The 27076-nt window shown below is 45.8% G+C and overlaps 1 protein-coding gene across 1 annotated transcript; it reads right to left on the reverse strand.

Moving 5' to 3' along the window:
- Positions 1-1242: 1242 nt before the first annotated feature.
- On the reverse strand, positions 1243-26856 carry LOC138487572 (zinc finger protein 436-like). The gene is made up of 2 exons (XM_069614046.1): positions 26514-26856; positions 1243-2399 (listed from the first exon to the last, which is right to left on the reverse strand). Exons 1-2 carry the CDS (start codon positions 26854-26856, stop codon positions 1243-1245), a joined length of 1500 nt encoding a protein of 499 aa, XP_069470147.1.
- Positions 26857-27076: the final 220 nt, after the last annotated feature.

Genomic DNA, 27076 nt, shown 5'->3' on the forward strand with positions numbered 1-27076 from the left:
CATTTATTCTGGTCGAAGCAATTCGGTGCAAATTGGGACTCCAATCTTGGTGGTCTATTTTAAAATGGAAGAAGTTATGCCGCTATGCCAAACTTCATAAGGGTGCTTTGTCCATGCTTTCCAAATTATGGAACTCCACTAGATTAAACTCAACAAGGCGATGTCTGCCTTCACATTCAAGTGCAAACAATTCCTCAGTGAGAACTTTAGTTTGAACAATGTTACGTTGGTTGCGGACATCCCTACACATTTTATCACTTTAGTTGTGAGGGCAAGTATAGGTTTTAAAGACAGACAGACTTAAGTTGAACTTACTGACTCAGGCTATCCTTAGTTTATTTAGTTAGGGCAAGTTAGGCCTTACACCATCCTGACATTTGAGTTCATAAAGATCTTTTGTTTGAACTTTGAATCTGTTGTCTGTGTCTGGCGTCATGATGCCTTCACAATATGTTAAAATATGTCAAAAGAGGGATTTTGAATAACTCACATTCAATGCTGAAACATCTTCACTTATAAAAAACCATTCAAATTCAGTGAAAAACTTTGTTAAATAGAAGTTTGGTTGCAGCGCAAAATCTCAAAACCAAAGAAATTCACCAGTTATGGTAAGCTATGCAAACATACCTTGTGTCCCTACGATGCACTGCTCAGACTAACACACATGACGTTTAGTGACAATAAACAGAGGAATTGACCGGAAGGTACTGTTTTGAAAACATGTCAAATATACTGTGAATGCGCTATACATGTAGGTCCTAACTTTCTGGAATTTATTAAAGCAGATTACCCATAATGTCTCCTTAAAGTCTTTTCACTGACAAAAATCATATATTTTCTCTCTCTCTCTCTCTGCAGTTGGGGTTTACATATACACATATCGTGATCTGTGTGAGGGAGTAGACAGTTCTGAGCTCCTTCGCCCCACGTGCAAGTCTCTAAGGTGCTTTCAGAGTTTGAATACTTAAGGGGTTAAGTACTTTGAACACTTGGCACTCCGTAAGGCTTGTTGAGAGAATGGATCTGCTGCCTGCTGCCTGCTTTACACATGTGAACTCCACATTCCATATACTGGTACAGTCTGTCCTTTGTGTGGAACCTATTATGCCTCTATGTTTTTGCTCTGTTGTCACATGCTTATGTTCTGTGCACGATTAGAAATGAAGAGTGAACAAAGCTTTTCTCTCTGTGCATTGATGAGGAGCTAATAAAGGTTTTCATGTAGTCTATGCATTCATAGGGCTACTCCCCTGCATGCATCCTTCTGTGTTTGATTAGAGCTGTGGACTGACTGAAGCTTTTCGTACATTCTGTGCACTCATAGGGCTTTTCCCCTGTATGGGTTCTTTGATGCCTGATCAGAGATGAGGAATCAATAAAGGTTTTCATGCACTCTGTACATTCATAGGGCTTTTCCCCTGTATGGGTCCTTCGATGCCGGATCAGAGAGGAGGAATCAATAAATGTTTTCTTGCAGTCTGTGCATTCATAGGGCTTCTCCCCTGCATGCATCCTTCTGTGCTTGATTAGAGCAGAGGACTGACTGAAGCTTTTCTTGCACTCTGTGCACTCATAGGGCTTCTCCCCTGTATGGGTCCTTCGATGCTTGGTCAGAGATGAGCAGGCACTGAATTCTTTATTGCACTCTGTGCACTTATAGGGCTTCTCCCCAGTGTGGATTCTCGCATGGTTCTTCAGAGTAGAGAAGAGGCTGAATCTTTTCTTGCACACTGTGCATTCATAGGGCATCTCTTTTGTATGGATTCTCTGATGTCGGTCAAGATGTGACTTTAAAGTAAAACATTTTTCACACTCCATACACTTGTATGGTTGCCCCTCAGAATGGATCTTCTGATGGGTGTTCAGGTGCGACCTCAAAGTGTAGCTTTTCCCACACTCTGTACACAAGTATGCGCGGTCACTAGTGTGGATCTTCCGATGGTGGCACAACGATGAGCTCCGAGTGAAAGATTTTTCACACTCAGTACACTGGTATGTTCGTTCTCTAGCATGGATCTTCTGATGCTGGGCCAATGATGCGCTCTGCGTGAAGCTTTTCTCACACTCCATACAGTAGTATAATCTCTCTTCAGTGCTCTCCGAGATCTTTTCCCCGGAATGAAGCATGTGATGCTGGTTCAGAGTTGACTTCAGAGTGAAAGTTGCATCACACTCTGTGCATTTATAGGGTCTGTTAGTTGTGTGGGTTCTCTTGTGAATGATTAGACAGGATCTATTATTGAAGCTCTCTCCACAGATGCCGCAGGTAAATACTTTCTGCTTCATGTGGATTCTCAAATGTATCAGGAGTTGGTGGTGCTCCATAAAGCTCTGATCGCAGTAAGTGCATTTTCCAGGGTTCAATTGGAGGCTCTTTCTTTTGGTAATGGCCCCATTGTCTGTTAAAAAAAAGGAGAGGAACCAGGCATTATTATTGGTAATTATACAACCTAAAAATCAGTAGACCTACAGTAGAGCTGTGAATTATTATGGCTGTTTCCCTTATACACAATGGATGATCCCAAGGAAATCTAGTGGTCTCCTGTCCATCAGATTATATGCGACATAAAACATACAACTTTGAAATACACACCGAGTTTACAAGTGTATAATCTCCTAAAAAAGGAAACTGAATTCTTTCGAGTCTTCCTATTTCAATATTAGCAAAAGTATAGTTGAAAACAATCCTAACATTCTATTTCTCCCCTTTTCAGTTTTTAAATTCTAGAGCCTCACAGACAATCACCAATATGCAGAGTCATCTAGAATATGACACAGTAAAGTGGTGCTATGAGGAAAGGGGAGCCATCAGTCAAGTGATGCTCTATCAAAAAGGTGTAAAGAAAAACGAATAACAACAAAAATAAGAAAATAAATCTAAACTCGTCATAAAAATAATTATAGTTAAAAAATGAAGGCATTCCACCTGCTGTATCTCTCGCTCACTGATCTACCAGATGCTTATATAGGATGTCTGTTCTGGCTAGAAAAAGTACAAGTGGAGCAACAGCTTTGATAAGCACAATGCCGAAACTTGTATCACAACCTAACAGGTAATGGTGTCGTAAATCTTCCCCCGTCTCACCTGAGATCGCTTCTTGCTCTATTCCGCGGGAGGATTCCTCTTGTGGACCGATCGGGTCTTGTATAGGCTCGCTCGAGTCTCGTCCGGCTGCAGAGCGCGTTCAGGGTTCCGGGGGGAAGGTCGCAGTTCCAGGATGTCCAGAAAAAAAGTAGCGGTCGCTAGGAATGAGGATTCCGAGAGCAGAATTAGAGGGAAGGGGTGAAGGGAAGGAAGAAGGAACCAGGAAACTAGGAATAGTGGAATCGCCGAACAGCACACACACGTCAAGTCACTACCTAATGATAGCATTGAGACGCGCGAGGCCGCGGCCAATTTATAGAACGTGCCGTGTGCGACGTGAAGGCTGGTGCGAGGCAAGTCACTTGGCATGGCCATGTTGGGAGTAAAAAGGAATACAAGCCCCGTCGCGATAAGGACCAGGAAGTCCAGAAGGGGCAAGTTCTATGGGTCATGACAGCATGCCTCCTCCAAAGACCTGTTCCACCAGGTTTGCCCCGGTGTATGAGATGGAATCTTCTAAGCAATCGAAGGGTATTTAAGTTAGAAACTGGTTCCCAGGTTCTCTCGCTAGGAGGATATCCCTTCCATTCAACCAGGTATTGAAGTCGACCCCGTTTATACCTGGAATCGCATATTCTGGACGCTTCATATTCCAGCTGATCGTCCACCACAACAGGACTGGGTCTGCAAGATTTTCGGGTGGATTGGATGTAGGGTTTCAATAGGAGTCAGGTAGCTTGAGTCGGAATGAGACAGGATTGATGATTTCCTTTATGGAAAATGTTCCATAGTACCGCGGGGCTAATTTCTTTGGCCGTAGATGTCGCGGTAATAGTTTCGAGGACAACCAAACTTGATCACCTACAGAATAAGAAGGCGCTGGTCTTCTTTTGGAGTCCGCATAACGCTTAGTGTGCGTCTGGGCCTCTTTCAATTGTTCCTTGGCTTCCTTGTGTATATTGATGAGAGTCTGAATCCATGAGTCGAGAGTAGGTACTGGAGTGGGATGTGGAAGAACAGAAGGTAAAACGGATGGGTGAAAACCTTGACTTCAATAGAAAGAGCTGACCTTGAGTGCTGAGTGATCGGAATTGTTGTAGGCAAACTCGGCCAGGGGTATGAAGAGAGTCCAGTCATCCTGAACCTTAGTGGCAAAACAACGAAGATATTGCTCCAGGGTTTGATTTACACGTTTGGTGGCTCCGTTGGTTTGTGGGTGATAACCTGATGAGAGAGCGCGTTGGATCCCTAGAATACGACACAGATGTTTCCAGAATTGTGAGACGTATTGAGGTCCTCAGTCCAATATGATCTTGGAAGGAAGTCCATGAAGACGGAAAATGTGTTCCAGGAAGATTCCAGCAAGTTCTGAGGAGGATGGTAGTTTATACAAAGGTGTAAAATGAGCCATATGAGTTAACAAGTCTATGGTTACCATGATGGTCATGTATCCTCGGGAAGGTGGTAATTCCACAATGAAGTCTGTAGCAATAAATTCCCATGGTCTTGTTGGCAGCGATGGTTGCAGTAGAAGACCCGCCGGTCTCTTGTTATCATGTTTGTTTTGACCACAGATAGCACAAGCCTTGATGTACTGTTGTACGTCGGTCTTCATTCCAGGCCACCAAAACTGTCTCTGTATGAGACGGAGGGTGTTAGTTATACCACGATGACCGGACTGAAGGGTATCATGGCAGAGGTTTATTATCCTTTGTTATAATTTCTGCGTAGGAATGACCAGTGCATTGTCCTTGAATAAATATCCTTCCTTAACTCTTAGATTCCACGGATTCTTCCTTGAAATATCCTTCCAGAGGTCAGAGGACTGGGTTTGCACTCGGATTTCTTCCAGGAGGTTGACTGCTTGAGCTACAAAGATAGTGTGGGGAAACATCTTAGGATAGGCCTTGTCTTCAGTGGCTACGTAGTCTGGACGTCGAGATAAGACGTCAGCAATCATGTTTTGTGATCCGGGAACATGAGTGATTTGGAATTGGTACTGGGCAAAGAAGTAGGCCCAACGCACCTGACGACTGTTCTTGCACTCCAACGACTGTAGAATTTGGAGATTCCGATGGTCTGTGCAGACCTGAACTGGATATCTAGCACCCAGAAGTAGGTGTCGCCATTCAGTGAAGGCTTGGCGGGTGGCCAACAATTCCTTCTCCAGGACGGAATAGTGTGTCTCGCTGGGAGTCAGGGTTTGTGAAAGGTAAGCAATGGGGTGTTCCAGCTTATCCTCAAGTTCCTGTTTCAAGACTGCTCCTATGGCATAGTTAGAGGCATCAGTTTCCACTAGGAATGGGCGATTTATGTCAGGTTGGGCCAGGATGGGGGCTTGCGTGAACTCTTGTCATGCCTGCGCCATGGGCGCACACATTGCCAACCATCATAGACTATTTGTAATTCATTTATCTTCAGAATACTCTTGGAACAACCCCTATTCACACTTTGGTACTTAATTCCCATTTGCGTGACTTTGGAGCCTTCTTATATAACTCAACTAACTACAGGTACCACAATGCACCTTGCTACAGCTATCAATTCCTGGCCATTCCCAGCATTGGAACCACAATCCCCAGAAGCCCTAGAGATCAGTGCTGCTTCCACCATCTCAGGACCAGGGAGGGAGGAGGCAGATTGTATTCAGGTGTGCTGCTCCAGGTGCTACCAATTAGCCTGCCTCAGTAAAGGGCAGGGCGGTATTTAAGCAGCTGCCTGCAGGAGCTCAGTCTCTTGCATCAAGAGTCCTCCAGCCCCTTTTTGCCTTTTGACTCGAATTTGTATGCTGTTCATGCTGCTGCATTTACTTTTGTTCCAGTGCTCTTTCTGGGCTCCCTGCCTTGCAGCCTGCCACACCCTGCTGTCTACAGCCCTAGCCTTTTGGGCTCCCTGCCTCACAGCCCTGCTCCTCTGGGCTTCCTGCCTTGCAGCCGGCTACACCCTGCTGCCTACAGCCCTAGCCTTTTGGGCTCCCTGCCTCACAGCCCTGCTCCTCTGGGCTTCCTGCCTTGCAGCCTGCTACACCCTGCTGCCTACAGCCCTAGCCTTTTGGGCTCCCTGCCTCACAGCCCTGCTCCTCTGGGCTTCCTGCCTTGCAGCCTGTTACACTCTGCTGCCTACAGCCATAGCCTTCCGGGCTCCCTGCCTCGCTGCTCTGCTCTTCTGAGCTTGCTCCTTGCTGCTCTGCTCCGCTGGGCTCCATGCCTTGCAGCCTGCTACTCTCTTCTGCTTTCATCCCTGACCCTCTGGTCTCTCTGCCTCTATGCCCTGTTCCTTTGGGTTCGCTCCTTGCTGCCCTACTCCTCTGGGCTCTCTGTCTGCCGCCTACTACAGCTCTCAGTCCTGCTCCTCTGGACTCTCTGCCTAGCAGCCTACTACCGTCCTCTGCAATCCACTACAGTTTTTCTGTACCTTGTACCAGTCGGTACTGCAGCCCTGATTACTTGTTTGCAGCCCCCCTCTTTCCTGGCTGCTGCTCCCTTGCTCTCTTCCTTGTTTGCACCCCCTTGTTCTTGATCCCTGTCCTTCTCTTCCTTGACTCCTCTGTCCTCCCCTTTAGTTTACCCATTTCTATTGCACTGTTTCCTCCTTCATTCCCTTCTGCTAGTTTTCTCTTAGACTTCCTTGTCCCTGGTTATTTCTGTTCTTGTCTCTCTTGTGTCTTATGTTGATCCTTTGTACAGAGCTTGACTGTTGGTTTCCGGCAGGCAACCTCTGCCCCTTCCCTTGTCGCGTTTTCCGTTTAACAGACACCCACAGCTGTTACTCCCAGCCATGAGCAGACAGAGTGGGCCTCTGTAATAGTAATCCGTGCAGAAGGCTGGAGTTTCCAAAGGTCCGTGGAACACTCTTTCCATATCTGCATACACCCCAAGAGGGAATCCAGTTTGTTTGTAACTTTTTATTTCCTGCCCCTTTTCTGTTCACAACTACAGTTGCCTACTTTTCTTTCTTGATGAGTTTCCTGCTGTGTGTGTACTTATCGGTCACCTTACATCAGCACAGCCACCCAAATCCTACCTGGGGGCCCTGTGCCACTCTTGACAGAGTGCCATCCTTGACAACTCTGTCTTCAATCGTTGGAATGCTTTATCTTGCGGTGTAGACCAGATAAAGGGGGTGTCTTACTTCAAGAGAGCAACGATCGGTTGAACAATCTCGGAAAAGGCAGAAATAAACTTCCGGTAAAAGTTGGCGAGCCCCAGGAAGGATTGAACTTGTTTCACAGATGTGGGAGCGGGCCAAGCCAGTATGGCCTTTACCTTTGAAGGGTCCATAGCAATTCCTTCTGGGCTAAGGATGAATCCTAGGTAGTGAACAGAAGTAACTTGAAACAAGCATTTTTCGGGTTTGGCTAAAAGTTTGTGTTCACAGAGTCGTTGTAATACTGCCTTTACATGTTCTTCATGCTTTAGAGGATCCTTGGAAAAGATCAATATGTCATCCAGATAGATAATGACGAAGAGGAATAACATGTCAGAGAACACCCAATCCATAAAACGCTGAAAAACTGCACGGGCATTAGCTAGTCCAAAGGGCATGACTAGATATTCATAGTGACCAAAGGGTGTTCTAAAGGCTGTTTTCCATTCGTCTCCTTCCCGGACAAGGATTAAGTGGTAGGCACCCCAGAGATTCAACTTCGTGAATATTACGGCGCCTCTCACAGCTTCCAGGATATCCGAGATCAGGGGCAGTGGGTACCGATCTTTGAGGGTGCATTGATTTAAGCCTCGATAGTCGAGGCACAGTCTGAGTTCCTTGGTATCCTTCTTGGGAACGAAGAACAACGAAGCACCCGCTGGAGACTTTGAGGGTCTTATGGTGCCGTTTTCAAGATTGGTGTCTAGGTATTCCTGAAGGGCCTTTTTCTCAAGTTCGGAAAGAATGAACATTTTGCCGAAGGGAATTACTGTTGGGGGATCTGTATCAATGGCACAGTCTTCGGGCCTGTGAGGGGGTAAGGCTTGGACTGTGGCAGTAGAAAATACATCAGCATATCCCCGATAGGCCTCTGGAACTTGTATGATATTGGAAACCATGAGTGGTGTTTCTTGGTCTCTTGGTGGTTCTTTAGGAGGTGTTGAGGAGAGATCCAGGGATAGACAGTGGGACATACAGAACTCTGAGCCCAGGAATAATGATCCTGCTGTCCAATTGATATATGGATTGTGCTTTTGTAACCAGGGCATACCCAAACCCATCGGGTAATGGGCTGACTTAATGATGTTGAATGTAATCCGCTTGTGATGATGATTTATGGAAAGTTGGATCTCTTTAGTCTGCAGGTTTATGGGTCCTGAAGAGAGGGGTCTTCCGTCAATTGCTTCCACCGGCTGCATGGTGTTTCGTTGTAAAGACCGGTAGGGGGTGTCTGTACTTCCCCTCTCTATATGGTAGAGGAGAGGCACAGAGTACCCCAGCCAAGATTCTCTATTATTGGTAACGTAGTCGAGCAATCAAGGCCTAGCTTCTCAGGAGGTGATGCAGGCTAGTTCCTAAGTACAGTGTAGTCCCCGAACCCCCACAAAGGAATGTCCACACACTGTATTACTGAAAACACAGTCTTTATATAATTAATATTCAAAGGTATGTACACGATCACAATAACGCACTTTGTACTTGGAAGTCAATAATGATAAATATATACACGTCTAGAGTGGTACCACTAATGTTATCGAATCTCATGAAAGTGCATCAACTGTACGGTTAAAATGTCACACAGATCAATAACGAGTAAACCAGCAATAGAGATAGGAAGGAACGCAAGATGGTTGAAACAATAGGCAGAATACTGACCCCTACCACTAGGCACAGTTCTGTGTGGAGATCCCCCCCACCTGGGCAACCTGTAAATAAAGATATATAGCACAAGCCCAGTCCAAATGTTCAATAGTCTTACTTCTTCCTGTTAAGGTTTTACCCCCCCCAATGTACCTGGTGGAGTAGAGTTCTCCGACGATGCACCGACCGATCCTTCTTGAGTGCCTCCCTTTCAGGCGGGAGCCACGGATAATCGAGAGGTGTTGGGGAACTTGGCGTTCGGTGTCGGGGAATCCACGGCTCTTCTTGAGTGCCCTCCCTTTAAGGCAGGAGTCACGGGTTGTCGAACGTCTGACGGTGAACAGGGTGAACTATGGCAGGGAAGTGGCAGCTTCGTTCCTAGCGGTGCTCGTCGACGACAGAGCATTGGCGTCCTGCAAGGAAGAGGCGTGCGGGGCACCTCGGTGATAATAGTTCTGGACCGCAAAGAGATGATGAAGAACTGTGGCCCAGCAAGGGCGTCAAGTCGTCGGCGTCTCTGCGGTCTGTAGGTGGCGGGAAACCCACCGGTGGATGCTCCTCGGCGTGTCGACGGTCAGGCCTTCTCCAGCGGGAGACAAGCAGATGGCGATGCAGACGAGAGCGTCCGATGATCAATGAAAGTTCTTAGGCAAATGGGAGCACAGCGGCTCCGGTCAGCAACGGCGGTCGTCGACAGTGGCGGACAACAGTCCGGGTGCTTCTCCTTGGAGTTCCGCAGCAGTCCCCGTATCGGGTCGGCAGCCTGTCGTAGGTCTGTCTACCAGGGAGCATTGGCAAAGATCAGCTGTGCACGATGGTCCCTCGTAGCTCGGGAAGAGGGCGCCTTACCAGGTCCTCTCTGGGTCAGTCTTTGGAGGCACAGCAGCTTTCAGATTGTGAAGGAGAGCAACAGCACTTCTTCTCGTCCAGCAGGGCTTCAAGGTCAAGCGTCAGTTAATCCAGTTACTCGTCGTAGTGGACTTCAGCTTCTGAACACGACTCCTAGCAGTGAGAGGTCCCCAGATATACTGTTGATCTCCCATTCATTAGGCTGGGTCACACTCAAGCATCCAATCACGACTACGGGCATTCATGCAGGCAAGCAGCCAATCAGGCACACGAGGTATTCAGGCCATTCACTTCTCTCCAGACACTCACAACAAGTTATGTGTATTGAACGAGTACCGAGCCATTCAACACTCCAAGCTGCATTCATGCCGGTTTCGGGCAGGGTTGTCTCAGTCATTGTGTCAGCCTCTAGATACTAGACACCCACAACACAGAGTGCATATTCGTCACACACTCTAATCACCCAGGTCCCACCCACAGGAGGTACCCACAACATACATCACCGGGAAGGCTCCAGCTAGTCTGACTGGGCCTTCACAACAACACCATATATGGCACTTCCATCCAACAGCAGGGACAGAGTCAGGGCTTCCCAGGACTTTGGGAAAACAAGGTAATGGATAATAGAAAGCAAGAGGCCACGGGGGTCATCTTGTTTTCCATCAGGGATCAACTGATCCGAATGGCAGGGCCGGGGTATCCCAAAATGGAGGATACGCCGCGCACCTGTCAAATTCAGCGTGGAGCTGCCACCAGCCCATACCCTGCTCTGTGGGCCACCCGCAGGTGCCCAAAAACATACACTAGGGGCACAGGGTTGTACCCCCACCCATGGTTGCCATAAGGGTATCCCACGGGTCCGTTCAGCAAACCAAAAGAAAGAGAGCTGCACCGCCAGGAGTCCCACATGAACTCCTGCGCTGAAAACACAACAGAACACACGATAAAAAGCAGTAAAGGACAAGGATACGGAGGCCCTGTCCCTCCGATGCATTTCCAGCATCACATTAGTGTTTCGTACGGAATATGATGACTAACAACCCAGTCTTGATCAATGAAAATTCCTATAGCTCTGCAGTCCACCAAGGCCAGAATGGGATAGGTCTTGAGCACGACAGGAAGGCCTGTAGTATCACCAAATTGTTTTGTCCAGGAGAGTTCAAGGATGGAATTGATGTGGAGCAAACATCTCTCACCCGACACCTCGCTCCATTTAGGATCGGGAGCTGGCGTTTCCCGAACGCCGTGGAGGGGCTAGAGGGCATTCTCTAACAAGGTGTTTATCCGAGGCACAATACATGCACAGGCCTGTGTGGATCCTTCTCATCCTTTCTTGTGGGGAAATAGGCCCACGGAAGGCTCCTATTTGTATGGGTTCCGGATCTATGTCAGGGGTTGGGGCAGGATCGGTTTTTACAGAAGTCTCAAGGGAATTCTTTTCAAAGGGTATCTTGGTCTTTCTTCTTTCAGCCTTTCCTTCCTGGATTCGGAAGTCTATTTGCATGGCTAGATCCATAAGAGCCTGGAATGAGCTAGGACGAGCCACCCTGGCTAATTCGTCCTTAATATCCTCGTTTAGAACCCTGCGAAATAGAGTGAAACTTGCTTCTAAGGACCAATCCGCTTCTGTGGCCAGTTGTTTTAATCTAGTAACGTACATATCCTGAGATCCCTGTCGGAAATCAAGTAACCGTTCCTGAGCACTAAAAACCTGTTCTGGGCAGTCGAACATAGTCTTGAGTGCCTGAATGAATCCATCATAATCATCCAGGAGGGCATCTCCTGAGTTGACTAAGGGAGTGGCCCAGGTCAACGCATTCCCTGTGAGGTGCGAGATTATGAAGCCCACTTTCGCCCTGGAAGTTGAAAAATAATAGGGCTTAAAAGTAAAATGCACCAAGCAGGAATCCAGGAATCAACGTAAGGATTTTGCCGAGCCATCATATTTGTCTACCACTCCACCCAGTAACACACTGTCCTTGTTAGCGGGGTCGCGAGACAAAACAAGCTGTTTTAACGCAGCATTCTCAGCTTTTAAGTTCTGTACTTCAGTTGTGAGTTCTTGTATGCCATGCATAAGGTCCTGGACTGCTTTCTCCATAGCAGCATTAGTGTCGGTCGTTTGGCGTCTCAAACTGTCGTAAATCTCCCCCCATCTCACCTGGGATCGCTTCTTGCTCTGTTCCGCGGGAGGATTCCTCTTGTGGACGTATCGGGTCTTGTATAGGCTCGCTCGAGTCTCGTCCGGGTGCAGATCGTGTTCAGAGTTCTGGAAAGGTCGCAGTTCCAGGATGTCCAGGAAAAAAGTAGCGGTCGCTAGGGATGAGGATTCCGAGAGCAGAATTAGAGGGAAGGGGTGAAGGGAAGGAAGAAGGAACCAGGAAACTAGGAATAGTGGCTTCGTCGAACAGCACACACGCGTCAAGTCACTGCCTAATGATAGCGTTGAGACGCGCAGGGCCGCGGGGGCGTGGCCAATTTTTAGAACGTGCTGTGTGCGACGTGAAGGCTGGTGCGAGGCAAGTCACTTGGCACGGCCATGTTGGGAGTAACAAGGAATACAAGCCCCGTCGCGATAAGGACCAGGAAGTCCAGAGGGGGCAAGTTCTATGGGTCATGACAAATGCAGTTCAATTTTTGAAGGACAATATTTGCCAACACCCGGATCCATTGTCCATGCAGGACTTGCAGCAGGCTCTACCATGTCTCTTTGATCTACTAACGTTACCTAAAGTCCAGCTTTAGTGTATAAACGTCCAACATTTATCCATATATTCCTCCAAACATTACGTTTTTCCAATATGTAGGACTACCGCACCATGTATTTGTATTTATTCATTTGTATTGCGCACCAAACCCGAGGGTGTGAGGGCGCAGGAGCAGCAAGGTTATTCACGACTTAGTTACATGTTACAATGCATTACTGTAGTTACAATCAGATAAAGATAGATACATCAGTCATGATACAGACAGAGGTTTGCAGGTTTACAAGTATACATATTTACAGAGGGGGTAATGCGACCTGCATACAAGGGTGGAATTACAAATGTCTACGTATTTCAGAAAAATCTCTATACTCTGGCCTGGTGGACAGATGTAAAGGAGGCAAACCTAGTTTATTGACAACAGGGACAACTCTGGGAGTTGTAGCCAAACCAGTTCAAGGTAGCTAGGCAAGTGGCAAGGCTAAGTCTCAGGAGGGTGTCCCTGCTAAGGGGCCCTCAATGAGAAGACACAGTGCAAAAAACCTGAACTGCGTATTGCTAGCCAGTAAGCCCAGATGCACTCCTAATTAACCTAAGTTCAATGCTTCAATTAATTCCACATAATCAGATTTTTGCCATCAAGGGCTTGAATTAAAGCAAATAACTTTAGAAAATCTTATTTCAGAATTTGTGAGGGTTATCCTAAGCAGATTTCAGAGGTAAATTCAATACAAAGCGTGTATTCTAATAGACCAAAGGTGTAAAACAACATTTCCAACAAGATCTAGAGATATGGTTCATTTTTAATTGACCAGTCACCCTTGTTTTCACTTCAAAATGAAATTTCTAACAAAGTCAACTAATTAAACAACAAAGTCACCTAATTAAACAACATAAAAAGCATGACACAGGCATTACAATAATCATACAATTGTTCCAGTGTACATGTCCATTATCAGAGACGACTGTCTCGTGGGCTGATCAGCTCCCTCTGGGGAGACCCTTTATGGTCTTAGGTTCATTAGGAGTGCATCTGGGCTTACTGCATAGCAATACGCAGTTCAGGTTTTGTACATATTTTGTGTCCCAGGTGGTCTTGTGACGTCAGCCCACCTGCACCTGAAACAGTATTAGAATATCATTCCAAACCCTCTATTCTGAATTCATATAAATTACTGTGATCTTAACAAGCTGTGCACCCCCGCTCCCACATTTTGTTTTAGACACAGTGAAAAGTCATGGAACACACTTAAATAAATACTTATTTATGGCCATGTAACACTATGACAAATGACTACTAGCATGTAATGTTATCACATAAACTAAATAAATGATACAGCAGAGTTGGTGTCGAGTTGGCTACAGTCAGTGCAGTCCGTGCCGACGTTATCATTCAGAGTCTACTTCTAATCAGCTAATTCCGCCTTGCGTGGAAAATCTATACTATCGTGACTGCGATGTGCTGACGTTAAGCAGGAATTCAGGCTCGTAAATTATTTGGTGGCGGCGTGAGAAGATCGAAGCAGCTCTCAATTAATTTGTAAGTGTCACCGTTTAAATCCCACTGTAAGTCACATTGTAAATAATGAAGCGTAATGGCTCACACTGGCCTGACCTGTGGAGTACAGCGGCCCGTGCTGGAAAGAAAGTGATTAGCTCACCCTGAAACTCAAAAGCAAAAAAAGAAAGAAAATGATGGGCTACTTTCCTACGAAAAAGTCAAAAACGAGTAGTACTGGTTGGTTACCAGACATTTGGTCGAAAAAAATTGGTCGACCAGACAAATGGTCGAACCAATTTGGTCGAAAACCAAATGGTCGAATTTTTTTTTATTTTAACCCTTTTTTTTTTATTTTTTTGGGGGGGTCCCCCCAACCCCCTTTTTTTCTCTAAAAACCCCTTTTTTTACAAAACGAAAACCTGAAAAATAAATATATAAATAAATAAAAAATTCGACCATTTGGTTTTCGACCAAATTGCGTCGACCAAATTGCAGTCGACCAAATGACTGGACACCGTACTTAGTTAACAGATCACGTCAACTTCTCCTCAAACAAACCTGACTCCCTCCAAGGTTTCGCCTCAGAGTAATTATGCTGCTACCTCTGTGCCTATAAGCAATAAAGACACATTTGTATCCCGACCATTGCTGCTAATAATTGCTTTTAAATATGTGTTTTGGATTACAGAGGGCCTCTTTGAGTGGAGAGAATGAGCTATTTGTCGCGAGAGAAAATAAAATATTAGGCGCTAACCTTTCTGGCTCACCAGATTTAGTGGCTTTGGAGTAGTCATCAGCTTCATCGGACTGCTCAGATTACGATTGTAATAATGACTCAAATCGGGCGACGCAGCCTGAATTAATGGCCCATTCAGAAGACTGTAGTATGGGAAAGAATGTGTCTTTGAGTGTGTCTAAATTGGATTCACTGGAACTAACCGTGGCTGTGCCGGTGAAGGAACAGGTAGACCTCAGAACGATGATTGACACAATAGTTTACATTATTTTGAAGCACTCCGATTGCTGTCTAGCACAGGAGCTTGTGCCGGCACCTACAGAAGGGTCCTGTGAAACCAGGTGTATCATCAAACAGAGCTCCCGTTGAGGGAGAGGACTTGAAAGCATTAGGAAGATGGGTCTTGATACATGAAAAAAATCCAATGTTATGTCTGTGTTTACCTTTGTTTGATTGGTATACATGCCTGAGTCCCTGTCAGAATGTTGGTGTAGAATGTTATGAATGCTGTGTGCCTATGTGTTCTACATTTGTCAGTTGGGGCCTGAAACTTAAAGGATAAGGGGGCCGGTGGATGTCTCTCCCTGTCATATACTTGACTTAATTACTCCATTTGTACTTACCTTCTGTGTCAACTTAGTAAAGAAGTTAACCTCTGCTGAACGACTCCCTGTACACATTGAACCCAAGCATTAAACATAATATTGGCGACGAGGATCTTGGGAACGTACACCAAAGGAAGGAGTAACACGGAACGAAAAGAAAAGGGAAACGGAGCAAAAATAAAAAGGGACATAAAGAGGAAGAGTCCCGTAGGAGACATCCACCGGCCACCGCTGGCCATAAGGTGAGCGTGCCCCGTTTGCCAGAGCTGGCAATAGACTGTGCCCAGTTTAATAAAAAGGGGGGCCGGCGCTTGCACCTTAGGGGGCATTGAACATGAAAGGACCCATACGGTCATAGCAATTAGCCCCGTTGGACGCCGTTATGGCGTGGATGTTTTCCCATCAAGAGTTACCCATTATACATTTGAGCTGGCTGGAGGATTGGCTCATAAATGTGACTGCGGGGCCCCTGGGGAACATCTGTGAGTACCGACAGATATTGGAACATAGTTGGAGGAGGTCCCAACAGCCACCAATTGAGGTAGCGTTGCGTGGTCAGTGCCGTCCCTGTAGGCACCAAAACAATGTTGAACGTACCTCTTCTTTGCTGGCTGCTCTTCTGGTGGGCCGTAGTGTTTACGGTCCAGGCGGCTGTTTTGTTTTGGGCCTGTGCAGCGCCGAGTGGACCAGGGCGAGTGAATGCATTGCGGCGGTCCAGAACGACGGTTGGAGTGGAGCTCTCCTTCCGTGGCCGCCCTCGCCATCATAATGGTGATGTCAGCTGGATGCTGGGGTAGTTGGCGATTGTGGCTGATGTAGAACGTTCTCCCCGGTATTCCAGGCCCCGGCAGCACTGTGACGGCGTCACTAAGAGGACTACGAAGGTCAGAAAAAAGGACCTTCCAACGTGGAAAACGTGCCCAGTTCCGTGTTTCTTACAGGAATATAACGTCGCACATTGAAAGTTCGGCAGCCAGTGGGCGTTATGAACTATGCATGTACTGCATTGAAAAAGGAACATTCCAACGTGACATTAACGGACCCCAGTTCCGTATTCAGATGCGTAGCAACTCTGGGCTGCAAACGTTCTGGGAGACAGTGCCTACATAAAGAATTAAATAATGTACTTCACCCAGGGTTTCAGGTTTCAGTGAAGGCTGCGATGCTGCGTGTGAAAAGAAGTGCGCAGCTATTTTGATTGCATCCAACAATGCTCCGATGTTTCTTTGACTACAACGCGGCGCGGGCATGTAATTTACTGTGGAAAAGGCAGCTTGTAACACGAGTGATGCATTGATTGTGCTGGGATGAGGTACTGTTGATGTTTTTTTTTTCTCATTGCAAATCGCCGGATGTTATTCGAAGGGTGATGAGACAGTGGGAAAAAAGCTTGGTATAAAGGGTGTTATCTAATACCTATTCATTGTCTAAGTGCTGCATGTTTTTTTTTGGGAGGAGCTATAGAGTTCATGCTGATTATCTGCCATACCAGTTTAGTCTTTACATTTCGACAATTTCAGAGACGCTCTGCTGATGGGGTCTTTGTTTTATTCTGGTTAATAAGAAATGGTGATGTATACTTACACTAAAGCGTAAATGTGGCATTTAGATTGCATGGATTAAAATGTCATGTGAGGCCTGTTAGATCATTTCGTTGCAGAATTGTTGCTATGGCTTTCAGGGTTGGGTGACTGTGAGAGGTTGGATGTTATGGTTGTCGTGGCCTCTGTGTGAGTATCTCATGCGTGACATGATGTATTGCATTATGTATGTTATTTTGGCTAACCACATTTTCATTCACAGGTTCATCAAACACAAAGGACTTTGTAGGGTAAAGAATATGGACTCGGTAGTAGTGTTGAACTCTCGCTTACCATTCTTATACCCTCAATTTATCTTTGCTTGTATGGTAAGAGACTTGTGGTGAATGAAGTGTTTGTGTTGTGGTGGTAACAATATTTTGGTTATTTGGGTGGGATGTGTGGTCCCAGTAAAGGGTTCTGGTTGAACTGGTGTCCTTCGCACTAGGTGCATCCTGATAATAGGTGTTTTGGTGGGATGCATGGTCCCAGTAAAAGGTTCTGGTTCTGGTTGAACTGGTGTCCTTCGCACTAGGTGCATCCTGATAATAGGTGTTTTGGTGGGATGCATGGTCCCAGTAAAAGGTTCTGGTTCTGGTGGAACTGGTATCCTTCGCACTAGCTGCATTTGGTGTGATAGTGTATTGGGATGTGTGTCCCACTCACGCTACTTTGGCAGCGTGAAACATGCTGATGTTGTTATTTGTAGAAATTTGTATCCTGTGTTGGTGGAAACAGTTGAAGTGTTTAACTTCTTATGGTGTCCTTGCACACCTTGGTAAGGGTTTATGGATGATGATGGTATGGTATCTGAGTTGTTTGGTTTGGTTTGGTTTTGAGAGTGAGGGCTGGTTCCCTGTGTTTGATGTCCGTTGTGGGCCCGCTACGGAGTTGGATGCATGTATGTGTTGGAGTTTAGCTTATTAGTAAGCTAGTTTAAGGTGGTGGAGTTGAGCAGTTTTGCTTTCAGCATATTGTTAGGTATGGATGTATTGGTGGTGGAGAGCACAGTCTGTGTTGAATGTCTCTCATGGATTGTTTCTCTAGAGTTCTTTGACCTTCTTCCTTTGTTTCATCCTCTGCGGTTTTCCTGATTTTATAAAGGGGGAAGATGTGTTATGTCTGTGTTTACCTTTGTTTGATTGGTATACATGCCTGAGTCCCTGTCAGAATGTTGGTGTGGAATGTTATGAATGCTGTGTGCCTATGTGTTCTACATTTGTCAGTTGGGGCCTGAAACTTAAAGGATAAGGGGGCCGGTGGATGTCTCTCCCCGTTATATACTTGACTTAATTACTCCATTTGTACTTACCTTCTGTGTCAACTTAGTAAAGAAGTTAACCTCTGCTGAACGACTCCCTGTACACATTGAACCCAAGCATTAAACATAACATCCAACAATGTACAGCCCATTTTTGAATCATACACACTTATTACCGCTCTTTGGCAATATAAAGCAACTAAGTATAATCACGACATTAGATATCACCAAGATTAAGTTGACTAGGATAGGCAGGGATACCGATTGGGGCCTAATAGAGTTCTCTTCCCCACTGCTGGTTGCTCTGGTAAAAGCAAACATTGAACGGCTGGAAACTTTGGGCCTTTCTCTTACAATATGTCGGAAAACAAGAAAAGGTGTGCAGTTTGCAGAGCACCACCCAGGCGTAAGTAACCAAAGAGGGAAAAAACTCAGAAAGGTCGATGCTCATGAATCGATTTTATCGACCAGAAAAGTGCATGACACATTCCATAGGATATGGGAGATTGTGCAAGGTGGAACTGACAATTGCCTTGCCTGTCCTGGAATACACGTGGATATAGTGCTTTTCTCTGGAAACCAGAGGACTTTGCTTATGTAACTAGTGCTGACCTCTTTTTTATACAAGAAACTTGCGCAACAAAGCCCTTTCATATGGATGGATATGCTATCCTACACAGTTTTGCAAACCCTTCCATTAAAAGGAAGAGCAAGCAGCGGTCTGGCCATTGGTTATATGATATGAAAAGTCATTTACAATGCGCCTGTACACAAGTGTTTCTAGGCGTGACAAGATAAGGAAGGGTAGACAGAGGGAGGACAAAACATACGATCTTACTAGGCCTTGTGTCATACAGATTGTGCAAGTGCGAGGGGGAGTGAAGAGGACAAATGCCAAGGGGGGGAGAGTGCAGTGGCAAGATGCGGTAAGTGCTGTCAGACGCGCTAAGTGCTGCCAGGAAAGTGGCTCAAGTGCAGAGAGGCAAGGGACTAGGGTTGCAGATACAGTCCCTAAGTGGGTGGGAGGCCTGGAAGAATTCCGAGGGGATACTGGTCGTGCAGGAGCCTGGTGGCCGCAAGGTTCAGAAGGGTGGTCAGGTAACCAGTCAGCACAGCAGACCGGAGCATCAGCAGGTAGAGAGAGAAAGCAGAAGAGAAAAGGAAGGTCTTGAGGGTGGGCTCATTGTTACAGGTATATAGCGTACTTAGTAGCTCCCGCTATGTCCTTTCAGTGTTGTTTGAAGCCTCTGCTTCACTGCTCGAGAAGATCCCGGTGATTAATATCTATGATCCACCTTCACGCATTTTTTACAGAAGAAATATAAATCTTGCTGGGGATTTGAGCATTAGAAACTTGCACTTGACGCAAACTGAATTATGTACTCGTGGCGTCAGCTAATGAAGGCATTTGACTTAGAATGTTTAGTATTCAAGAATCCAGTTATAAATGCCAAGACACATACGTGATAAATGGAATTAGTCGATCCCATATTGATTATGTATTTGTTAATGCTACTATGGTGAATGACTGCTGCCCCATTATACCACAAGAAAATGATGTGAGTGACCACAGCAAATTGTCCTGGCAGGTGGGCATTGCCTCGTTATCTAGGCCCAAATACCTTCCGGAATAAATCGGGGTGAATAATCAAGGCAACCGGTTAAGGTGGACAACCACAAAAGTAAAAGAAATAAATGATACTGTCCAGGCAAATCGTAAACAAGGTGCATTACAACTGAAACAAAATGATTGGTAAATGGATATAAGGATCCAGAATATCACACACTGCACTTTTCTGGAGAATCAGATTCTTTTCATACCTTTAAGAAGTTGCATTTAAACCCCTTTGACAAGCTGATACATAAACAGAAAATGGCCTATCAGAGAGCTAGGGCTCGTATGCGTGGTAGTGCCCACCTGACAGATGGCGAGAAACATTCAAACATTGTGACCCTGGGACATGTTATAAAAACTGGCTACGCCTGCACAAACACTCCCAGAGAAGTGCTAAGTGGCTATCTTTTTAGGGGCTACTTAAGTCCCAGAATAAGCTCACATTCTGGCAACGTTTTACTGAGAGCAAGGTAATTGCCTCCTCAATGGAGTTGAATCCTATTGCATCAACATCATGGGTTCTGCATATTAATGAAATGGATCCTGTTGCTGAGAATGGGGCAGCTCTGCAATGCTCCTGGAATATGCAAGGCTGCTCAAACTTTATGCAGTATGATGGGGACGATATAAGAAACAGTATTGCGCCCCGGGCCCTGATGGTGTCCCAAATGTACTTTAAAGGGGCGATCCAACTTTTTGGTCCGATATTCTTTTTAATGCATTTCGAGCAGTGGAAATATCAGGACTATTGCCTAATACATGGCAGGAATCCATTCTTATTCCCATTCTTAAGAAGGGCACTAAACTGAATGCAGATAACTATCGCTTGTTAGCAATGCACGACTCCACGTTATTGAGGAAGCTGATGAGATGGGCTAATGAGAAAGATCTGTTCAAACCCTTTCTAACAGGATTCCGGAAGTATTATGGCACTATGAGTAATATTTCAATGATCCGATACAAAGAAATCTATATTGCTGCTATGTGGACTATAGCCTAGCTTTTGACAGCGTATCTCCACCTTTGCTGTGGTATAAATTGGAAAAGTAGGGAATAGATTTCCGTTTGCTACATTACATTATGGGACTATAAACAAATACTTCAGTTACAGTACGTACAAATCAGAGCGGTGAATTGACGAGTCCATGTAGGACAAATCTAGGCGAAAACAGGGCTGTGCTCTGGCTCCTACAATATTTCATTTGTACGTGGCCGATCTCCCCGATACTTAAATAGCAATACTTAATTTCCCCTCGAAAATAAACGTTGTCCCAACTAGTTGGCTCGCTTATGCGGACGACAGTTTTATTTGATTTAACACTGAAAGGCTTGCAAAGGTCAATTAACGCGCTGGCTTTGTATGCAAAAGTGAACAAATTACCATTAATATTTAGAAGACTAAGATTATGGTTCTGAGCGACACTGCCCCGAGCAAACCCAAGTTTACTTGGAAATTAGACGGCAAAGCACTAATCACGGTTGAGAACTATTGTTATCTCAGTTTCCATATTAAAATGAACCCCAGTGTACTATATTATGTTGAAATGTGCATTTGGAAGAAATGGGCGACTGCTAAGCAATATGTTGGGAAAAATGGTACAACATGCAATGGCACTGCTAGATATATATAAAGTAGGCGCTGTGCCGTGTTTATTGGAACTCATGTTAACTGGCTGGATACAATAGAGGGGACAATTCTACGAAGTCTAATATATCTCCTCGCATCTACCCCCGTTGAAACTTTGCGCGTACACTACGGTTTCACCTCACTTGTTATAAGCTGGGCGGTGCAGAGCACTTTGTTATGCTTATAAATGATGGCCAGCGGACTCAATACGAAAGATTTGCTGACCCAGTTGGGAAATAGCGATTATCTGCGAAAAATGAGTTCTTGGCATAGATTAGAACGTTTTCTATTGGATATCTGCAGAGTTTGGAAATGACTCTAGATGAAGCATGGTCATGTCCTACTATTGACAGTGCTTGGAAATGGTAGACCCACATGGGAGACAGATGGCCAAGGCTGGGGACATCACTGCTAACCATCCTGGAGTTCTGGCTGGACTTTGTTACAGCGTTACCTCACTAGGGATCCCAGGCAGTTGTCTTTTTAAATTAATTACTTTGTATCCTTCATTAAAAACGGTACGTTCTTTTAAAAGAGTTTTTTGACAGCTTTTTGTCGTAAAGTGTGCACAGATTACAGTCTCTCAGTTTATGGTGCGACTCATTTTCTTCATGTCTAAATTGATCTTGTAGCCCAAGATCCCATTCTGTGGCACGTAAATCTACTTATCATTCCTTTAATTACCCTTACATTACCATTATATCCTAACCAATATTGGTTACATTAATAGAGGGCCCCTCTACACCATAATATTAGTATAGTATTCCAGAGGCTACTCCATTCCTAGAGGGTACACCACCATATTCACTGAGTAGTGATGTCATTTTTGAAAATAGAGACTCTCACCACAAATAGAGCCGTAACTTTGGGCTTCACATGTGAAGAAGCAACGTAGATATTGAACTTAATTAAAGATACTAACCTTGATCTGAGTTCATCCAACAAACTTGAAGAATTAGTTAACCAGTTGGAGCGACTGATGAGTCGTGAAATAAGTCTATAATTAAACGCCACTACATTGTCTCAATACTATAAGGCACACCATCGAGGGTTGGGAATTGAGCTAGAGCCAACTCTGTGCAAAGATAATCCCGATTTCGTGAGAGGTGGAGGTATATTCTTAATAAATGTTCCTTAGATTTAATACTTCTCACGATCGAGGAACTGTCTAAATCATTAACATCTATAGAGGCAAATTTAGAAACCACAAAAACCACACTCCTCTCGTTTGTTTGTTTGTTTGTTTTTATTACTTGTATAGCGCACCAGACCCAGGGGTAACAGGGCGCATTTTAAGACAACTCACAGCTTGGTTACAAATCACGTGGTAAATGAAGAACAAGATATATACATAGAATATACACAAAGGGCAGGAATAATGGTACACATATTTACAGTCCTACTCAGGCAGCCCATAACTGCTGGGAGGTAGGTGTGTGCAAAAAGGCCGGAAGGAGATGGGCATGTGGGATGGGTCCAGGCAAATTAGTGGTCTGTTATTTGTCTACGTCTTTGATCCACTTTGTCAGATTATGTCGGAAAGTCGGGTATGGTTGATCTGTCCGCAAGGTGGGTGGTAGGGAGTTCCAAAGTTGGGCTGCTTTAACCTGAAAGCTACAGCCACCGACTCTGGACAGTTTAAATCTAGGTATAGAGATGTTGTTCGAGTGAGCAGATCTGGTGAGTCTTGTTGGTTTGGTTCTTATGAATCTCGCAGAGAGGTAACGTGGTGCAGCATTATTTAGGCATTTGTGAACAAGAGAGGCCACTTTTAGTTGGACACTCTCTCGTTATTCACTAAATAAGAATTGACATCCACCTTAGATGATATAAATCATAAACTGGGTAGCTACAAAAAGGAAATTGAGGCTAAGAAAATAAGGAAGTTCAGACGTGATACTTTGAACTACAAACTAGATATTGTTTGTTTGTGGAAAGAATGCTACCATCAGAAGCATACATCAAGGAGTGGTAAAACACCATATAATAAGAAAACACCATAAACGGAAATTACATCCTCAGATGCATCAAGTGCAGATGCAGAAACCCAGGAAACTGAGCAGGAAATAATTATCCAAGAGCATATGATATGATAGGTTATTTATAACACGCTTAACACCCCGAGGTTTCTAAGCACAGACCCGGGGATCGAACCTGTGTTGCTACGTGCCGTCTTACTTGCAAGGCAAGCACGTTGCCTCTGAGCATTCCTCCCGAGACAATGGAGGATGATCAAGTAGCATCATCAGCCAAAACTCCTAAATCATCTTCAGGAATTATCTCTTCATTTTTAGAGCACGCAAAACAAGAAGAAGCGCGACGAAAATAATCTGTCAAGAAACGTGAATTTTCCCCCAAAGAAAACGTAGTTATCAATATCTCCAGTCATAAATCAATGAAATTCGAACAAAGTATGTTACAAAAAGGTATTTCATTTGTTCCTCATCATAGCAGCTCGCTGCTGAAAGACAAAAAAACATTTTTTTCAAACTTACACCGAAAATGAAAATTTTTTGACTCATGCGAATTTGGGAATCCAAGGGAAGAAACAAGATTCCTAGAAATGAAACCGAAAAGTACATTCTTACCACCTAATCAGAACCCTTTACTTGAAGCCTTTCAAAAACAAGTGATCAAAGATTTGGAAAAAATGAACTTCAAGAAAAAGAGTAAATCAAACTTCACACACGAGAACAACAGTTTAAAAAAATAAAAAAAAATGTTTTATTATGTTTTCAAAACCAAACAAAACAAACATTACAAAAGTTTCAATGCACAACAAACAGCATTAGACCATCGTATTTGCGTTAACACTCCCCAACTCCCCCCCTACCCCCCCCACAAACTAGAGCCAATTCGCCCCTGTCTTCCTCCGGAGCATTATCGGGTGGCACAATACTTAAGCAGTCATCTCCCGAATCTCCTGTTTCATCGTTACCCTGGTGGGGATTAACTCTAGAGGCCACCAGCTGCCGCCATGCCAGCAGGGGCCCCACTTCCTCCTCGCCCCCCCCTGGTAACCGCTTCAAACCAGACAACAGATTCAGCTTTCGCTCATTTCAGGAGGTCTGCCCAGCATAGCTCCACCCTGGGTCTATGGGCCGCCTTCCAGCCCATAGACCCAGGGTGGAGCTATGCTGGGCAATCCTGCGCTTGGCCAGAACATAAGCCAGGTCCTTCATCTTGCTTATGTGTTTGGAGTGCCCGGGTCTGGGAAAGAGCCCCAACATGCATGACCAAGCCGATTCCACATCCAGCTTCACCCCCCCACCAGCCAGCTTTGTTTTAATCTCTACCCAGAACCTGCGCACTTCCGGGCAAACCCAAAACATGTGTAGCAGCCCTGCATCCACCTCCCCACACCTAGGGCATTGCTGCGTGGCTAGTCCCCCAAACTTTGCTATCTTCCCAGGGGTCAGGTAAGCTCTGTGAGTAACATATAGTTGAAGTTGTTGGAATCTCGCATTCCGGGACACCTTTTTGTGGTACCTCTGAGCCCTTTCCCATTGCCCGTCTGTCATGGGTCCTCCCATCTCCTCTTCCCAATCCCGTCTTAGTTGGGGTAACTCCTTCCCCGCTCTTGTTCGCAAGAGCTTGTGTATCCTCGAGATTTCATGCCCGCCCTCTGACACATCATACATGGTTTCCAGGGAAGCGTCTGGCTCTTCCGCTAGTACAGTCTCGGGCCATCTTTCTCTAATCTTTTTCACAAGCCTAGCGTAGGTTATATATTGGCCACCGTGCACCCCTGTCTCCTCCTGCAACCTCTGGAAGTCCAATGCCTCGCCATCCTGCCATATGTCTCCAAGGGTGGCCAGGCCCACCTATTCCCAATATTTCCGGGCCGACTCTAGCAGTTGAGAGTCGCTCCCACACAAAGCCACCAGCGGTTCCGGATCCCCCATCATCTTCCAAGTCCTTTGCCAGATCTCCCAGCCTTAGCAGTCGCCCCTTGCCCACCAGTGTATCCCTACGCAACCCCACCACTTCCTTCAGGAAGTATGGGGCCGAATCACCACGCAGAAGCCGCGACTCCGCCGAGTCTTCCGCCGAAAGCCACCTGGCGACATACTGCAGCTGCCCCGCTAAATAGTAGAGCTCAAAGTCTGGCAGGCCTATGCCCCCCTTGTCATGCGGGTTCTGAAGCTTCCACAGGGCCACCCTGTTCCTGGAGCCAGCCCACAAGAAACCCCTACACACACTATGGAGTTTCGCGAATAGGCTTCTGGGTATCAAAAACGGGACATTCACGAAAAAATGCAGAAGTCTAGGTAAGACCACCATCTTGAGCAAGGCTGCTCTCCCCATCATGGTCAGGGGCAATTTGACCCAAAACACCATGCTGTTCCTAATCCCCTCTATCGCTCTTTCTGTATTATTTTTGTGTTCCGCCTCTACTTTGTGATATATATTTACTCCCAAGTACCTGAATGTCTCCGTCTGCCATGGAATTGGTAGGATAGGCAACCCCTGCGACGGGACATTCTTGTACCTGCCCAGAGGAAACAGACTAGATTTTCTGGGGTTAACTGATATGCCAGAGAGGGCAGCGTATCGTTCCATTACCTCCAGCACATACTGCAGATTTTCTTCCGGGTAACGCAAGTAAAGAAGCATGTCATCCGCATATAGTGATATCAGGTGCCTACCGCTACCTGTGTCTATGCCCACCTCCCCGTATTGGTGACGTAGATATATTGCCAACAGCTCTAATGCCAGTATGTATAGCATGGACGACCAGCGGCACCCCTGTCTGGTCCCTCTACTAAGTTGCCAGGTGTCTGAAATTATGGACCCCGTTTTGACTCTTGCCATCGGGGCGCTGTAGAGCAACTGGACCCACCTGAGGTATCCGGGTCCCATTCCATACCCCTTCAGGACCGCTTTCAACCAGGGCCATCTTACCGAATCGAAGGCTTTGACCGCATCTAGCGACACTATGGCTAGATCGCCCTTATCTCCGTCAGTTTGGTCTATGATGTGGTGTAGCCTCCTGTGGTTATCGGTAATGTTCCTGCCTGGAACGTATCCCGTCTGGTCTGGGTGTATCAGCTTCCCAATCACCCTCTTCAACCTATTGGCCAGCACTGCAGTAAGTATTTTGCTGTCCTGATTAAGCATGGACAGTGGTCTATAAGACCCACATTCCTCGGCCGGCTTACCTGGTTTCAAGAGTGGGATGATCACGGCCTCGCGGGGGGACAGTGGGAGTTCCCCCTGCTCATAGGCCTCGTTGAAAGCGGCGAGCAGCGGCTGGAGAAGGTCCTGCTTATATGATTTGTAAAACTCACTAGGCAACCCGTCTGAACCAGGTGCCTTACATGTGGGCAGACTCTGAATCGCCACCTCCAGCTCATCTGCAGTGACCGGTGCGTCTAATTCTGCGCGCTCTAGGTCATCCAGTGTTTCTAGTATGTCCTCTCCCATATCCTCCCCTGTGTCCTCGTACAAGTGTCTATAAAACTGAAGGAACTCTTTGTTCACCTCTTCTTGGGTGTTGCGCATGCAACCTTCCTCATCCTTAACCTCGCTAATTACCGAGCGGGGGGTCTCAGTCTTATACAGCCAGGTCAGCAATCTGCCCGGCTTGTCGCCTCCTGCATGTATCCTCTCCGTATATTTCCTGTAATTAAGTCTGCACAGCCTATCCCAGAGCGCACTGCAGGACACCTGCAGCTCCTTTATCCTAATTCTGTTGCCGTGGGCAGTGTTTTCACGACACGTG

This window comes from Ambystoma mexicanum, chromosome 9, assembly GCF_040938575.1.
Source record: "Ambystoma mexicanum isolate Mex_15411 chromosome 9, UKY_AmexF1_1, whole genome shotgun sequence".
NCBI lineage: Eukaryota > Metazoa > Chordata > Amphibia > Caudata > Ambystomatidae > Ambystoma > Ambystoma mexicanum.